At 39.3% G+C, this 17,077-nt stretch overlaps 3 protein-coding genes across 7 annotated transcripts; 2 read left to right on the top strand and 1 right to left on the bottom strand.

Annotated features, from left to right (window-relative positions):
- The first annotated feature begins 46 nt into the window (after positions 1-46).
- Positions 47-3,161, top strand: LOC108880389 (uncharacterized). Of its 2 annotated transcripts, XM_018671889.2 has the most exons (10): positions 47-259; positions 347-424; positions 649-681; positions 1,221-1,307; positions 1,476-1,573; positions 1,658-1,902; positions 1,989-2,081; positions 2,186-2,269; positions 2,384-2,449; positions 2,566-3,161. In XM_018671889.2, exons 1-10 carry the CDS (start codon positions 197-199, stop codon positions 2,601-2,603), a joined length of 885 nt encoding a protein of 294 aa, XP_018527405.1. In that variant the 5' UTR covers positions 47-196; the 3' UTR covers positions 2,604-3,161. The 2 variants fall into 2 exon arrangements, with proteins under 2 accessions (XP_018527405.1, XP_050929886.1); XM_051073929.1 differs by lacking the exon at positions 649-681.
- Positions 2,787-8,525, bottom strand: lg11h17orf75 (linkage group 11 C17orf75 homolog). Its single transcript, XM_018671855.2, has 10 exons — positions 8,147-8,525; positions 7,653-7,727; positions 7,039-7,164; positions 6,826-6,954; positions 6,671-6,731; positions 6,467-6,586; positions 5,692-5,756; positions 5,406-5,545; positions 5,200-5,303; positions 2,787-4,507 (listed from the first exon to the last, which is right to left on the bottom strand). Exons 1-10 carry the CDS (start codon positions 8,287-8,289, stop codon positions 4,292-4,294), a joined length of 1,179 nt encoding a protein of 392 aa, XP_018527371.1. The 5' UTR covers positions 8,290-8,525; the 3' UTR covers positions 2,787-4,291.
- A 343-nt stretch (positions 8,526-8,868) lies between these two features.
- LOC108880351 (BUB3-interacting and GLEBS motif-containing protein ZNF207) lies at positions 8,869-16,357 on the top strand. Of its 4 annotated transcripts, XR_007814141.1 has the most exons (13): positions 8,869-9,035; positions 9,360-9,486; positions 9,584-9,722; positions 9,801-9,983; positions 10,915-10,990; positions 11,083-11,153; positions 11,317-11,471; positions 11,686-11,778; positions 12,655-12,882; positions 13,152-13,290; positions 13,597-13,784; positions 14,046-14,126; positions 14,693-16,357. XR_007814141.1 is itself a non-coding variant. In XM_018671836.2 (12 exons), the coding sequence occupies exons 1-11, from the start codon at positions 8,995-8,997 to the stop codon at positions 13,758-13,760; spliced, it is 1,416 nt and encodes a 471-aa protein (XP_018527352.1). In that variant the 5' UTR covers positions 8,869-8,994; the 3' UTR covers positions 13,761-13,784; positions 14,046-16,357. The 4 variants fall into 4 exon arrangements, 3 of the variants coding, with proteins under 3 accessions (XP_018527352.1, XP_018527346.1, XP_018527358.1); XM_018671836.2 differs by having other exon boundaries at positions 14,046-16,357; XM_018671830.2 differs by having other exon boundaries at positions 13,597-16,357.
- Positions 16,358-17,077: the final 720 nt, after the last annotated feature.

Genomic DNA, 17,077 nt, shown 5'->3' with positions numbered 1-17,077 from the left:
ACTAAATGCAAGATCAACTGTTTTTTGGAACCACTGGGACTTTTGAGAAGCAGAATAGAGAAGTGGGTTAGTGATGGGGTTGTGAACGATACTGTTCTCAGCTAGTGAGAGGAGGAAGTTGCACCCTTTACACAGGTAGATGGAAATAAAGAAACCAGTAGCCACATTGTGAAAGTACTCTCTACCGTGAGCTACCATGTCTATAGATGGGACAAAGTTACTGTTTGAAGGCTTCCTGCAGAAAAGAAAAGATACGTTGGTAAGTCACAACATTTCTTTGTATTTCATGTGAGGAAAATGGAGTCTAAAAACTGTTAGTTACTGTTTTATTCTTTTATGTCTTTAGAAAATGAGGTGGTCGACATATTGGTTCAGGCTTCAGAATACAACCTTGTTCTTCTATACCAAGAAGAATGGCAGCGCTGTAAGTAGACATTCGCTCTGGCGTAAAGTCCTTTGAATTCTACTGAAATGAGTCAGACTCAACCTATGAAATCACTTGTAAAGATCCTGTTTTGTACGTCTTATTTCTAAAACCAAAAAAACATTTAACTAAAAGATGATTACAGTGTTTGAAGAAATGTTTTTTTTTTTTTAAGTTCTGACTTCAATTCAAACATTATCATGTTGACATTATTGTCTTTACAGTCACACTTGCGAGGCTATTACTACATTTACACAGTAAGTCCTCCACCAGTTACTACAGTGATAGGTGGGAAATTGCTTTTTAAGTAACTAAAGAACATTTACTTATGTAATTTAATTCCATGCTACGTTACACCTTTGCTTCAGTACATGTCAGAGGAAGATATTGTACTTTTTACTCCATTGTATGTATTTAACAGCTTTAGTCACTAGCTAGTCTGCAGATTGGGATAATTAATACCACATGTAATGAATTTAGATAGATTAAGCTACCCAACAGTATATAAAGTTGTTGCATTTAACCCCTCTTTTACCAGCTGCAACACTGAAATACTGCTTACAAATTAAATCCTCAATACATACAATAAAACAATATAAAAAACCTAGAAATGGGTTAATCTGGATAATTAGCATTTTTACTTTTTGGATTTTCAAGTATATTTTGATGCTTAAATAATATAATAATGTTTCTCTTCTGTGGTATTACTAAATTTACTTCCACTGTTGCTTTGTCTGTAGTCAACACACATAGGTTGTAGTTGCTCAAGAATGTATCTGTCCACCTCTTGGTCCAGGTACAGTCGGTACGAGAGGTCCAGAGAACTGACAGCAAGCGCTTCATGTTCGAGATCACCATGACAAACGGAAAGAGAAAAATGTTGGTGAGTCACTCCTGAGGTCTGATAGAGTTCTAGTTTCATGTAAGCTGGTGAATGCAAGAGCTGTGAGGGTGGCAGGACTGGTCTCAGGGTGGCCACTTTAACCCAAATCCTGTCGAATTTGCCTCCAAATCTGCGTATGGGTGTGTGTGTGTGTGTGTGTGTGTGTAGGCAGCGGAGACAGCTGCTCTCAGGAAGGAGTGGGTAGGACACCTGTGGCAAGCCATGAACCTCTCTACCTCTAGGATCTCAGAGTCCAGCAGCACACGGTAAGTAATGTGCATTTGGGTGACTTTCCTTGTTGTTTTTGCTGTTAACACAATGGCTGACCTTACACTCTCTTTTCCCCTCAGCATTAAAGAGCGTGAGACAGAGAGAGAGAGAGACAGATTTCACAGCGGCGCACCCATCTGCTCACACAGCGACAGTGTGATGGAGTCTCTGCCTGCTCGGCCACTCTCTGCCCCTGCTCCTCCGGTGCACTCTCACTGCGAGGCTGAGAGCGCCACGCCACCCGTGTCCCAGTCTGAGGAGCTGAGCAGTGAGGAGCCCACATACGAAAACACACTGTTAGCCTGTAACTACCAGCAGCAAATTGGTAATCTTTAAATTGGTTTGCACCTTCACATGTCTTTTATGTCTTTGATTTATTGTGAACTAAGTGCCAAACTCCTCTGTTTTCAGGTGACAGTCTAAACGATCATCAGTGGTCCAGTGGGTTAAGCAATGCAGAGGACACACAAGAAGGACACTATGACGTTTTACCACTTAGAAACAGTATGGTCTTAAAAATACCTAAGTCTACATACCATTCAAAATAACATAACATGCAGTGTAATGGTTAAACTGACCCTACCATGTATGACGTTACATCTCCTCAGAGATATGTGAGATTGTTTCAGCAGAGGTGGACGAGGGCGTGTATGACGTTCCTCTCTCATACAGGAGGTCTGCAGAACACCAGGGTGAGAAGTTTATTTCAACAGCAGCTTTGCTTTAAAATACTTGGTTATATAATAACATATGGTGAACATTTATTTGATGATGTTTGATGGAAATTTCCTTTTAATCCATTTCAGATCTAACAGAAAGCATATATGACGTACCGAGCTCTCTTCTGAGGGAGACGTCTCATCACACAATAGGTAAATCCTGCTTCCTGCAACTGCCACTGTTCAGCTTAAGAAACACGTCTCTGTTAATTATCTTCTCACTCGTTCTTGTAAGAGTCACAGTTTCAGCTGTTTCTCTTTGGTTGCAGAGGAACAGCCTGAGGAGGGAGTCTACTGGAGGATATGATGAGGGACTACCAGCGATGGACTGGAGGGTACAATTCTTTGTACAGAAGGCAGCTTAATATCTCCATGTTTCAATCTTAAGCGAAAACAAACGGTATTTATGCAACACATACAACAAATGTTAATCATGTCTGTCTTGCTATTTAAGTTTTGCATGTGAGACAACATAGACAACCACAACCAAGAGGTTTAACTGTGGTATTTATTTGAGCTCTGTCTACACAAGGCCGAGATACACACAGTCATTTATAACTATAGGCAACACGCTGTACAGAAATGTCTACACATATGCACTGTGGGTCAGCCACACTGTGGTTAACGAGTAAAATGACTCATCTACCTGTCACAGGGTTCACAGTTTAAAAGTATACACCACCAACAATGATATTGCTGTATTCCACACTTTGGACTGGTTTTAATGGGAATGATTGAGTTTAACCGTTTATGGGTTTAATGGAATATAAAAATGTGTCTTGTCGCAGATAAAAAAAAAAATGTAGGCATGCTAATATTATTGTGAGCACTTTAATAAATCATCTTCTATTATTTGTTTATTTAATATCTTACGTCTCGTTAGAACATTTTTTTCTGTGGGTATTAATATTGCAGAACCTTTTAAACTATGCAGTAGTTTATTAAATGTAGTGAGTGACTGGTCACATAGTGCCCATTTTCTTCTCATGAACTCTTGAGCTGGTGAAGGCTGTGAAGATGTTTGTAAACAGAAAATAATTTGTCCTAATGTACACATTATATCCAAAAATTACACTATATCTACAACAATGCATTCCCAGAGAAGAATTAATCAGATATCTAATATCACTTGATAGACATACAGTATGTACATACAGTAGCAGTATTCTTCTGACAAAAATAATATAGTAGTGCAAGTACTGGGTTGGAATGTAAGCAAAAATAAGGCCTATGTAACAAGCGATGCGTAAAAGTGATTTGTGCACTTTCAATATGTTTCTTCACAAAAGAAAAGCTGTGCAATCAAATTAAATACAAAACAATTCTAAAAGAATATTTGGACCTCAGATTAGCAATAGATAAATCCGCTCCACTGAGCAGAAGCTTGGAGTTTGTTTGGATCAGGATCTGTGTTGTGATAATTGTCAGTTAGCAAAACACTAGTACTAATATTTGGTTTATAGTATTGTTACACACACTCACATGACATGTTTGCAAAAAGGGAAAGACTGGGAAAATGCCACTCTACAAGTGCATCTGAACAGATGTTCACATTGATTTTTTTTTTTTTTTTTCCAAATTTGAACTAACCTTAATTGTTAAGATCACTGCACCATTTTTACTGAGTCAATAAACTTTGATTAGCTCAAACAAAAAGAGAAGCTGAGTGTAAGATGTCAGTCTTTTACAGTACATTTTCCAGATCTGACCAACCACTATTCTAGTTAAGAAGGGGCAGTGGCGCCAAAAGAGGAAACTTACGTTTTATAAGTATTATTTAAATTCTGAATCTGCCATAACAGCTGGCAAATTAAAAATATCCCCTCTGCCAAATTTTATCTGCCATTCTGATGTTTAAAATTGGATGTAGTGCTAGGTTTAGAATATTTATCTACTTAATCTACTTTGTGGCTGGTAGAGCTGTCTGTCTTACTGACAGATAAACAGATAAAGTATGCAGGCGCCACAACCTGGGAGTTATGAGTTGTACTGGAATCAGGCCTGGGCCTGGGACTGTTCCCTGAGGAACTCCTCCAGGACAGTGATGATGCTACAGGCTTCAGGCAGGTCGCTGTGCTCCGCCCTGGCATTCTGCAGCAACACATCCCCATTCCCGCAGCCCTGCAGGAACTGGCAGCAGCGAAACAGGGCGTAGTGACTCATCTCTGCCTGCCGTACGAAGCGCTTAAGGCTGTTCATATCCTGTATGGCCTAAAGAGGGGAAAAGTAATGAGGTGAAAAAGGGGAAGAGATCAGGATGAAAGAATGAGACAGAAGAGGAAAGAAAACCTGCATATCTGCCAAGAGGAAGTGAGAACTGTAGTCCCAAGATTTCTCAACACTGTGGGCTAGTGGGAGAATTTTTTTTCTCTTCTTTTTTTAAAGATTATTTTTGGCATTTTGCCTTTAATTGTCCACAGAGAGACAGGGAACAAGGGCAGAGAGAGACGGGTACGACATGCAACAAAGGTCACCCAGCTGGGAATCAAACCGTGGATGTTGCGGCTATGCCCCAAAAAGTAGATCTGGTACAATTAGTCAATTAACTGTCAATCAACAGAAAATTACTCTAGCAACTATTTTGATCATCACTCATTTCTCAGTCGCAAATACCAAACATCATTTATAAATGTCCCAAATGTGCTGCTTTTCTTTGTCATGAGACAATAAATTGAAAATCTATGGGCTTTGGGCTGATGTTTAGGATAAAACAAGACATCACTGTCGGCTCAGGGAAATTACAATGGGCATTTTTGACAAATTTCTATACAATTTTAGAGATAAAATAATTAATCAAGAAAATAATCAGCAGATTAATCAGTTATGAAAATAGCTGTTAGATGCAGCTCTTCAAAAAAGCTTAAAAACTCTGCTAGAATCTGTCTATGTGTTTGTTTTCCCACCTTAAGTTTGAAGTTCTCCAGAATCTGTCTGAGCAGGAAAGGATTACAACGCTCCGCAGCGTTTAGAAAGGCCTGAATCCAGTCATCACAGAAACGATTACTGACTGCGGAGAGAGAACATCTTTATTAGACACTTATGGCTTAGACAGTACAGAGAAGCTAATATTTTTTTCTTCGTCAAAAGCATGTCATGGAGGATGACTTACCGGTATTAGAGAGAGTGGGTGGGTTGGTGGAGCAGTCTATAACCAGGTCAGACTGTGTGTCCTCTGAGATAGCCTTGCACAGAGAAGCTGTTGTGGTGTCCTGCTGGGACAGACCCTGCAAACTGGCTGCTTTAATGAACCTGGTGCAGAGTACAAGAAACATTTAAAAGCGAACAAGTAACTTGGCTATTAAACTGTTCTACATGGAAATACACTACAGGCAGTAGTACACTTAGTTGATTTAAGAATATGGTAGTGTGGATGTGGGCCCTATCACCTGACTCACCTGGACACATCAGCCTTTGTCCTCTCATCTGAATTGATGACATCCACGTGTGTATGACTCAGAGCCTGTATCCAGAAAGAAAATTTACATTTGCAGTAATAACAAGGTAAATCAATCAGATTGCAGTATTTTAATGCACAGGGTAAATAATACCAAATACCAAGGCACAGTTCACACAAATAAAAAAAAAAACAAACAAAAAAATACATTTCCTGTTACCCAGGATGCTATCTATGCATCAAGATAGATTTAGTCATTTACTGTGGGTGCAGCTCAAACCAGTTCAATGGTATTCCAAACATGACATTTTACTATCGATACTACAGACATTGTAAAGTTTTGGTGACACAGCACTTAGAGGAGGAGGAAACAGTCCACTGTTCACCATGAGCACAAGTACCAATGTGACACAGGTTGATATTACTATGTAGAAACATAACCAATAATTGTTTATTATTTGTTTTTTTTTTTTAATCACAAAAGATTTTACTAAGCAAGATCCCTCAACAGAATGATTATTTCAATGCAGAGCAATCAACATAAATTCACAGTCAACAATGACAATGTACACAACTGTCTTGACAGGGTCTTTCAATGAGCGGCCATAAGAAAGGGAATTGTGGTCATGGTTATGAGCGCTCTCTTATATGAGAAACACGTAAGATCAGAATGTTTTCCAACCATTATTTAATATCTTATCTCCATTATCTCCATCAAGCCTTTTAGGTGAGCAGTTTTTTTTTTTGAACATTCTCTAATAGTGAAAATCACTCACAGCATGCAGCAAGAAGCTGATGTTGCTCTGCACCAGCTGCACCACTCGGTGAATGTGCATCACAGACTCTTCATACCACCGGCTCAGATAGGGACGCACCTCAGTTTCAAGGTTTTGCAGCTGATAAGAAGGACAAATCAATCCTGCATTAATAATGCAATGATAAATAGACAATTTCATTACTATGTTATTATATTCTCATACCTCAGGGGTTTGCAGGCTGCTATGCAGGCCTTGGACGTATTTGTCAAGCTCTAATCTAAATGTGCACTGAGTCAAGGAAGTGGAACTATTACTTGCTGCTCTGTGCAAAGATACAATGATGTGGAAGCACTATAACAATATAACAAAAAGGATATAAATTCAGTCCTTTTTCAGAGCCACCCATGAAGCAGATGACATATCCGTTGCCATCAGCATCAGGCTGGTCAGGAGACCTCTCCTGCTCCAGGAGACAACAGTAGCAGCCGACCGCCTCTTCTGGGATACTGGGAAGGGTAAATTATCAACACATTTGTGTTAACCAACTCACTTATGAAGTATTACTGATGCAAAAAATGTCAAATAATAACCTGAGCTCCACAGTGGCGATGTTGCCCATGCCCCCGAGCAGGGCTCCTTTGCTCAGCCTCCTTGAAATGTAGGTCCGCAGCTCAGGCTCCGCCTCTGATGGCAGGCTGCTGTCAATCAGTGTCAGGCTGTGGGCAAGGCAGAGAGTCAGTGTGGATACAAGCAACAAGCGAAGGGGATGAGAAATTTGGAAGCCACTCAAGTCAATGGAGAGGAGATGGAGAAAGCTGATGACCAGAAGCCACATCCAGCACAACACACAACTGAGTCACATAGCTGTAACTGTGCATTTTCCCCCCTGGGTGTCAAAAACACACAGTCACTGAGAGAACACATTTAGCCGTTGTTCTACAACGATGTACCCAGACATTCAAAGGAATCTCATTCACTTTTTGTCAACTCCATTTGATTGAGATTGGGAGAGACCTAAAGGCAATGTAACTCAGCAGCAAGGCAATGACCAATCAGAACAAAATCACAAATGACAACAGAACTGATTCCATGTTGATTGGATTTCCGGTGGCAGCCCGTGGATACACCAATGCACAACAGGGAAAGCCAAAGAGAAACGACCAGTGAAAGCAAAGAGAAGGTGGATGGATGGCTCCTTTGTTACCTAAAGTCATCCTGACTGGTTGTGGAGTCTGCTCTTCTCTGGTTCCAAGCCACATTTTCCCCAGAAGCCTCAGATCTAAGACAATTGACAATTTACTCATCATCTGGTTAGTTTGATGGACAAATCTGGTTTTAGCTGCGAGAGCATCACTGTCACAAGATTCAGGAACAGGTGACTACAACAACTTAAGAGTGCCTTTGGGTAAGAATCATAGACAGCATAATAATTCATACAGTGGTACAGAAAAAAAAACAAAAAACACTCATTACACACCAGGGATTTTTTCCTGGATGTATTCAGGGAAAAAAATGTGTGTAAGGGTCAGCCACTGTGAAAAACATTAAGTAATCCGACAATAAATAACAATAATTATAAAGTAAAATAAAATAAAGTACAATACGCAGGTTCAACTGAGAAAATAACGCTTTGTTGTTATCTTATGGCAACACCACCTGTCCAAAACAGAAACAGGGATAAGTAATACGGGCCATTACCTTGTGCCTTGATAAAGATAGATGGTGTAGTAGCAGTTCAGCTGAATTTTTTGGCTGTATCCAGCAATTTCTTCGCTGTCAAAGTCATCTCTCTCTTCCACGTCAATTGAATCCTGGAAGGACGAGGTTTGGGAAGTAAACATGATCCCACTGCTGCACGGAGGAAGCTAGCAGCCGGCTAAAATGGCTGATAACACGGGTGTGTTTTTTATAGTTTAGCTATACAGTGTTGGTAAAAGAGTGTTATTGAGCTTGGGATCTATATTTGATATGATACAAGCAAAAGCGCATTAACAACTGCAGTACTAGTAGAAAAGATATCTCTCCTGTCGTTCAGTGCCTACTGCGCATGTCCGTTATGACCCTGTTAAAATATGTCCGACTATGACATGAATTCCTTACGTCGGTTCCGGGGCCAAACGTCACATCACGTAAGGTAAATTATCTGACTGTAAAAATGGTACCAACAAAATTAAAATTTTGAATCAGAAGTAAACTATTACTAAATCATGTGAAATGTCCCACTGGAATGGATTTATGCAAGGACTACCTGTGTGAAAGTGTGAACTTATCAAATAAGGCGAGAGGATATTCTTACAAGTTATTAGCTTCATTTTATTTCATTTTTTATTTAACTAACTGTAGTAAGTGAATGGCTCAATAAAAGATGCTTTTGTTGTAACAGTAGTTTTGAACCAGTAGAGGACGCACTGGAGCGGCAGTGTCTTGGCTGTTGGTGATCGAGGGTCGACGCCATCTTCGTTTCCGTCAGTCCTGATTGTTACCTCAGCTGGCGTTAACTGTTGTGTTGCAGGATTAGCAGGCGTTGAGCTAATAGCACAGAGACCATGGGAAGAAAGAAGAAAAAGCAAATGAAACCTTGGTGCTGGTATCCTTTTACACATGTTATATTTAATGTCATAACGTTACCGTGTTCTTATCAAGACCTGTTTGTGTGTTTGACAGCGTCATCCTCTGTTTACTAGGCTAACGTTGACCGTAAGCTAACCTGGGTCTCTTAACAGTAATAATAATTCCTAGTAGGTTATAACCAACATGACAGATTTTGAACTTGCTGTCGGTTGCTTTACTGAAGTTGAATAATCAGCTCTGCAGAGAATACGTTGGTCATCCGGCATGTTTAGATGTAAAATAACCTTTCAGTGATCAGGTTTATCAGCGACTGAAATAGTTTCCTAAACCGTGATCTCAGGTACTGTAACAGAGACTTTGATGATGAAAAGATTCTCATTCAGCATCAGAAAGCAAAACATTTCAAGTGCCACATCTGTCATAAAAAGCTGTACACTGGCCCTGGGCTCGCAATCCACTGCATGCAGGTGAGAACACAATAGTAATGCAAAGCATTTTAATAAATTTAGACGAAATAGTATTTTATAAACTAAAATGCCATCACTGTATCACTTGTTTTTGTAGGTACATAAAGAGACCATTGATGGAGTTCCTAATGCAATACCTGGAAGAACCGATATTGAACTGGAAATATATGGCATGGAGGGTATCCCAGAGAAAGACATGGAAGAGAGAAGAAGAGTGCTAGAACAAAAGAACCAAGGTATCAGAACCAAAATATCTTAATGTACTGTCTCGTTATGATCTGCTCTAGACTGACTGTGCTGCTCCTTACTTTCAGAGACTCAGAAGAAAAAGCAGAATCAGGATGACTCTGATGAGTATGATGAGGATGATGAGCCCGGTCCCTCCTTCCAGCAGCCTGCTGCAGGCCAGCCCCAGACGGGCTACATCCCCCCTATCACCCAGCCTGGCATACTTCCGGGCTCTGGTGCTCCAGGCATACCACCAGGCAGCTACTCAGGTAGAAAACAGTGACTTAACTTGAAAACACTAAAACACACTCATTATGTTGCTGACATGGTTTTATCCCAGTGCCAGTATCTTCTTGCTGTGTTTCCCAACTTCTGCCCTAAATACTGTCCTTCTCACTGCGATTCATGAAACTAGATTCATATAGTAGATGTTGTCAAGCATATTGACTGCAGTATGTGTTGAAGCATGTGTCCTAACTGCTGCAATTTAATTAGGAATACTCCCTTTTATAATAAAGGTTTTTTCTTCTGTTGTATTTTGCCTGAAATAATAACAATGAGCTATTTAAACTTTGTTTGTCTCAAGTTAAAATAGGAATACTGATGTCCATGAACACAAAACATGTGATATAAACTATATAACCCAGTATTTCCCAACCTTTTTGAGCCATGGCACATATTTTACATTAGAAAAATCACAAGGCACACCACCAAACAAAAATGTCACTAAAAGTATATTTATTGAAATATAATGAAAATCTAGTCTCAATTTACTCAGTGTGAAACCTGGGCCTGTTTAGTTGAACACAAAGCTGATATTCTTGCAGGAATTGAAGAAAGACACACACGAAGATCTTCCTCAACAGCTCTGAGTCTCTCACGCCGCTCGCTTAGAGCACCAATCAGGTGAAATTGGATAATCTTCCACGGCACACCTGATGATTTCTCACGGCACACTTATGTGCTGCGGCACACTGGTTGGGAAACACTGATATAACCTACAGTCAGTACTTATTATTGAGTTTGTAGTTTGCAGTGATGTTGTACTGAACTCTGTTATTTTGAGGGACATTTCTGTTATTTTGCTCACACTATTTCCAAACGTGAGATTAACAAGAAGAGGAAACACGTTTCAATAAAACACAGTCCAGAACTGTGGTACCACACTTCAGTTGGTAAAAATCAATCTCCTTCTTTTAGGAATTCCCCCAATGATGCCTGGTGTGCCACCAATGATGCCAGGGATGCCTCCTGTAATGCCAGGGATGCCTCCAGGGTAAATGTTTGTTATTGGTAATCAATTAGTTTAACAATCCCATCTCCACTTTACTGTGTATTTTAAACAGTTTTTGCCCCTTGTTTATTAAGGATGATACCAATGGGTGGGATGATGCCTCCAGGTCCAGGGATGCCTCCAATGATGCCTGGCGTGCCACCAGGTAACCAATGCCATGATACACCCCCAGAAGCACTCAATGCTCCATGTTATTTCCTCGATGTGATTGACAATCTTTATATTTAAGTTTGTAAATATGTTGGAACACTGCTGTAGTGAAGCTTGAGGTTTCCCCTTTTATAGTGAATTTGTGTTCTTTGTGTCAGGCATGCCTCCTCCAGTGGCCCACCGTCCAGGCATCACACACATGGCTCAGGTGCCCCCTTCTGCAAACATGCTGACCAGACCTGTGGTTCCTGCTGCCGCTGTCCCCTCAGCACAGCCTGATGTCACCAAGCCTCTGTTCCCCAGTGCTGGACAGGTAGAATCTTGATACCATTTACCTCTGAGAAATTTCCATCTCCCTCAACGCTTTGATACAGCAGAACATTATTTGTCCTGTTGAATAAGGGATGTTTGACAAGCTGTCTCTGCTCACACAGGCTGATATACAGGAGACTATACCCAGAAATTCCTTAAACTGAAGGATTATTTTATTTACGTTTCCTATTCTTTACTTTTTTCCTGTGCTACAGATGGGCAGTCGGGTTGCAAGTACAAGTGCAGGGTCGTCAAGTGCAGACTCAGAGTCCGCCTCCCCTAAAGCTCTGTTTCCTATCACATCACAAGTACGCAGCTGTCTGCCTGCTCTACTCTGACAACCTGCAGCTTTACAATTGGCATGCACACAATTGTGTATAGTTTGCCTGTGGTGTCCTTGGGCAGATTCATTCTATTTTATTTGCCAAAGCTGTTTTAGTAAGAGATGATAAAGTTGAACCATTTATATGGGTAGAAAATACTTTGTAATTCCAGCAACACACATTTATTTGCTTTTTCTTTTGCTACAAATCTGCATTTATAAGATAATATTTAAAAAATAGATTTGTTAACTCAGCAAAATCAAAAACTTGCAACTTATGCAGATTTGTAAAATGGGCTTCTCATTTCTGAACTGCTGTAGGGCATCGTAGCACAGCATGCTCTTTTGGATTTGTTTTCTTGCAGGCTTGAAGAAAATGGTTCTACTTTGGTCATATATTACAGAGTTACTCTCCCATGTGTGCAACAACAGTAGTTTTAACATGTTGTAGTAATAACTACGAACCCCTTTTATAGACTTGGCATTAGCCTGGAAAGACATGCTACAGTTTGATTTTTAAAATGTCCCTTAAGTTCCACAAATGAAGAGACCTACTGAATAATGTTGTTAAGTCTCAGCTCATAAAAGCCTGTATGTTTTTCTGAATTGGGTGAACCTGTAAAGAAAGTGAAAGAGAAGATGCAAGCATCAAGGGAAATCCAAAGAAATCCATTGACACTCCAGGCACATCCATCTTAATCCTGTGTTCCAACAATACTATTAATGCCAAGCCTAAAATGAACCACATATCAACTTCAATCATGGGAGTAACCTCAAAGTATGACTAAAAGTGTATCCCATGTGGAATTGAAATACCTTTTAGCAGAGTCTCTCTAATGTGTTTTCCTCTCCCACCCCCCAGAGTCAGCAGACAGTGTCAGGGTCCCCCCACCCTCCCCCTTCTACCTCCTCTGACCTCTCAAAGCCCACATTCCCGGCCTACACTCAGGCCTCCGCAGCTGTGGCCAGCCCCAATGCTGGCAGCAGCACAGTCTCCAAACCTCCCTCTACTGTGACCAGTAAGCCCGCCACCCTCACCACCTCCAGTGCAACCAGTAAGTTGATCCACCCTGATGAGGATATCTCACTGGTAAGTAGTCTAGCTGGAACTGTCTCTCTTTATACTTTTTACAGTAAGTAGCGACACAGTTTGAGAGTTGGTTAGTCATAGAAAATGTTTCTGTCAGTATCGCAGTGTCAAAAATATAATTCTCTAGAATAAAAAACTATATTTTAATTACTTTTACTTAATTACTTTTTAATTCATTTTACTTTATTTTTATTTATTACTCCTGGTTGAGCTACAGAATTTCAGTGTCAAATTATTCCTGCTTGTTTTTGCTTTCTGTGTCCTATTAGGAAGAGTTACGGGCTCAGTTGCCCAGGTACCAGCGCTGTATTCCCCGCCAAGGCCAGGCCACCGCTGCTGCCCCCTCAGTGGGTCCTGTGGGTGGCATGATGGCTCCTCAGCAGTCCAGCATGAGGCATCCCATACCAGGTATATATACCTCTGCCTTTAGTTCAGAAAAAAACTTTACATTTTAGGCATTTAGTTGGTTTGTTAAGAACAGAATTGTTTATTTTTTGCTGTTGTTGGGTATAACTCTCTGCTATAGAATGAAATCTCTCTAAAGCATTGTTATTGTATAAATCACTCTCTAAACCTTTCTTCCTAAGTGCCATGACTGACATTATATTACTGAATAATACACGATTTTTAGCCATGCTAGCAGCCTAGTCTTAGTCAACAAGTAAAAGCCATTTATCTATTGCTACTAATTTTTGATTTTTGATTTTCTCGTAGGCCAGTATGGTGGTCCACCACAGGGCATGCCAGGCTACATACCAGGAGGGATGCCTCCATACGGACAAGCCCCTCCTGTGGTTCCCCCAGGGTACCAGGGAGCCCCTCCACGGCAGCCAATGGGTATGAGACCCCCAGTCATGTCTCCTGGAGGCCGCTTCTGAAGCCTGCCTTCCTCTCTTCTATAGGTTTGGACACTCAACCCTTTTCTAATGTCCTCAGCTGCTAGTAGACAATCCAGTATTGGTATTGGTATAGTACCACAACGTACTGTTTATTCTACTACTGAGCTATGAGGAAGAGACACTGAATAAACAGCAAACAACAGAGCTATAAAAGCATCACAGAGCGCATGGAAAATATTTACACTGTACCTAACCAAGACTATGAACTGTTGTTTCAAACCATATCTGTTCTGTGGCTTTTTTTCCTTCTCATGTTTCATTTAGGTGTATAGAAGTGTAATAGATTTGGTTCGTAGTGTTGTGAAGGCGCTGGAGTTACATGGGCAGTTCCCACCCTTTATCAAGGCAAGTTTTATGTAAATACATTTCTGTTCTAAGCTAAACAGTGAGGCCTTCACAGCACATAGTGCTGTTGGACTTTGTGTCCCCAACTTTGTTTGGTGAGGGCTTCAAGTAACTGTTATGCATTCATACAGTTTTGTGTTAATAATTTAATGAGCAGATACCCCCTTAACCTTAAGTAGATGAAATGGTATTATGTATTGTTGTAAAACTGTATTGTAATAAAATGTGGCAAAAATGTAAGACTCTTCATTGCGGGACGTTAGTGGGAAAAGAGACGTCACAGCAGGTTTGTACTCCAGTAATAAACTACATGGTGACTGTGTTTTTGTTGTCTTGAAGATCAACAGTAAAAACTAATGACAGAAATGCTTTGTTGAGTTGAAATGAAAAATGTTGTTAACTGTTTTGTTGTGACTATAAGCAGCATACTGAATTTCAGTTATTGATGCTCTGTACATGGCACCGGCAGACTGGTCTTTGACGCACTGAGTGCATTGTACAGCTGCATAACTTCCGGGTCGCTGGTGGCTGTAGTGCTAAAACCCAGATTTCTCTTCTCCCTGTAGCAATGCCATGGGGGACTGGCTGAGGCCCTGTCTCAGTGTAGCCCTGTTTCAGCCTGAGGCAAGTCTCACCATTTTCTGTCTTCTCATTCATTACCAGGGGCCCTCACAGCTTACACGCTGTTGGATCTCTATGTCCCCAAACTTGCAGCAAGTTTGGTGAAGGCCCTTGTTTGTGTTGTTGCATTTAGGTACCATTTCTTTCAGGCATGTTAGCTCATGTGGATTATATCCTTTCTTAAGTTCTAATTGTCATTGAACCTGTATCTTCCATTATTTACAGGTGAGAGCATCAGGAAGCTCTGTTTTCATTTAGTAGCTCTTTACTGAAAGTATAGAGCTTTTAAATGAAACTTAATTCCATTAGATGCTTTTAATATTAACTAGTCCTACAGTCCACTGTAGTTTATTGTGTCAGATATTGAGGCTTGGTCAAAAGTTAAAATAATTTTGTCACCTAACAGTAGCAGTCTGTCACCTGCAGCCATAAATACATTAAATGTGTGTTGGGAGGTTTGTGATGAACAAATGACTCTTTATATGCTTCATATGCTTGTAATATAAATACTTAATCATGTTTGTTTCATCAGCTTTCCTCACTTGATCATTTGAATTAAACTACTTACATGAAGGAGAATCTCTGCCAGTAACAGGTTAGTTAAAGCTGTAAGTACCACTGCTATACTTTTAATTTCCGTCGACCTGTGTTTTGTGTGCACACATAATATGAAATCTTAATCTTCACTTTTTGAGAAACACAGAATAAGCCCACAACAGTTCTTAAACAGTTCACACTATTGGCAGCCAATCATTCATTATGATCTTGGGGAATGCCTAATAAATCATAGTTGCTACTTATGTGTGCGACACATTTTTTTGCTGCTTCTACTGAATGCGATCAGCATCTTAACATAATGTTTCGTAATTAATATTAAAACCAGTGATTTTAATATTTTACACAAGTCATTCATCAATCTTCATTGGTAAGTATGGGCTCCCAAGATTTCTTATATATCTCAGAAAAAAAGACGCTGTTACCTGTTGAAGAATAGAGCTTTGTGAAAAGATGTCAGATTTTCTTTTTCTTTTTTTAAATTACCTATTCTATAGATTTAATGATACTGGACTGGCTGAGAAGCTCTGGAGGAGTTAAGTAAAAATCTGAAACTCAAGATTTATTTGTTGTAGGATCTGTCCCATGAAGAGCTCTACATAGTTTTATTTGTGATTTCTGTGCCAAAGTCTGAATGTTTACTCCTTTTCTTTGAATAAACCAATTCCTAAACTCTAATCACCTTTGTTATGTATTCCCTCCACACTGTTATTATTTTACATATTTGAAAATACAGAACTGTTATAAAAGCTGTGAAATTTAGAAACAGTCAATATGAAAATGTTTAGGGAATGTCCAATGGTCATATTAGTACTAAGACAACAAGGTAAAGTAAAACTCCTTGGTGGCTGAGGAAAGGACTGGAGTTTGACATTTTTGTTGACAACTTTATTTCCTCAAATTATCCTCATGTACAGAAATCTAGCTATGTGTCTATGTGTCATCTCACTTTCTGTGTTGGAACAGTTCCCTACACTTTAGAATATTAAAATGCACAAACCAGTATTAATATTAACTGAATACAGTATACAATTAAAAAAAACAAACAAAAAAAACTTGTATGTGTGTATATATATATATATATATATATATATATATATACACACACACACACACACACACACACATATATATATACATACATACATACATATACAATGTAAATACATAAAATTTGATATATATTTCAGCTCAGAATTGTCAGTCAACAATCCATTCTCTTGGATTGTATACTTGTTCAGTACCAATCAAGATCCAGAAGTCTTAATTTTGAGTTAGACCTAGGGAATGTCACTGGATGTCTCCTTCCTTGCTTAACATCACATACAGAAAAAGTGAATATTTAAGCTGTCTAATGGTTAACAATGTTGTAATTAATACATATTATTGCAAATGCAAATAGGTTCAAAGATTCGTTTAAAAAAAAAATAAAATAAAAAGAAAATACAAAATTTGTTAGATCCAGAGTATGACCTGTGGTTTACATCAAGATAAATATGACATGTTCTACAACCACTCTATTATCTCAAATGACCTGTATCACAAACTTTCACATTTACAATCTCACCAAGACTTAGTCTGCTTTTCATTATACACAAACATAAGGCAGACATTCTTTAGACTGATATCATACTTATCAGATTATTCAAAAATCAAAATGAAGTAATAAACAAAATAATAATGTTCAAAATTATTCCAAATGTAAATACTATGTAAAAAACTAAAAGAAAAAAAGTTGACTCTTAAACTTGTGTTTTCATAATCTTAGCAATGAA

This window comes from Lates calcarifer, linkage group LG11, assembly GCF_001640805.2.
Source record: "Lates calcarifer isolate ASB-BC8 linkage group LG11, TLL_Latcal_v3, whole genome shotgun sequence".
Taxonomy (NCBI): Eukaryota; Metazoa; Chordata; class Actinopteri; family Centropomidae; genus Lates; species Lates calcarifer.
The sequence above is the reverse complement of the archived record's forward strand: the minus strand, read 5'-3'. Positions and strand labels throughout refer to the sequence as shown.

What these genes read in the sequence shown, in the direction of transcription:
- LOC108880351 (XM_018671836.2), top strand. Translation starts at nt 8,995, where the DNA reads ATGGGAAGAAAGAAGAAAAAGCAAATGAAACCTTGGTGCTG. An exon ending in ACCACCAGGCAGCTACTCAG is followed by an intron (nt 9,984 to 10,914) that starts GTAGAAAACAGT and finishes TCCTTCTTTTAG; the next exon opens with GAATTCCCCCAATGATGCCT. An exon ending in TGTTTCCTATCACATCACAA is followed by an intron (nt 11,779 to 12,654) that starts GTACGCAGCTGT and finishes CCCACCCCCCAG; the next exon opens with AGTCAGCAGACAGTGTCAGG.
- lg11h17orf75 (XM_018671855.2), bottom strand. Translation starts at nt 8,289, where the DNA reads ATGTTTACTTCCCAAACCTCGTCCTTCCAGGATTCAATTGACGTGGAA. An exon ending in TCAGCTTCTTGCTGCATGCT is followed by an intron (nt 5,757 to 6,466) that starts GTGAGTGATTTT and finishes TTCTGGATACAG; the next exon opens with GCTCTGAGTCATACACACGT. An exon ending in ACCCACTCTCTCTAATACCG is followed by an intron (nt 5,304 to 5,405) that starts GTAAGTCATCCT and finishes CTCTCTCCGCAG; the next exon opens with TCAGTAATCGTTTCTGTGAT.
- LOC108880389 (XM_018671889.2), top strand. Translation starts at nt 197, where the DNA reads ATGTCTATAGATGGGACAAAGTTACTGTTTGAAGGCTTCCTGCAGAAA. An exon ending in ACGGAAAGAGAAAAATGTTG is followed by an intron (nt 1,308 to 1,475) that starts GTGAGTCACTCC and finishes GTGTGTGTGTAG; the next exon opens with GCAGCGGAGACAGCTGCTCT. An exon ending in GAGGTCTGCAGAACACCAGG is followed by an intron (nt 2,270 to 2,383) that starts GTGAGAAGTTTA and finishes AATCCATTTCAG; the next exon opens with ATCTAACAGAAAGCATATAT.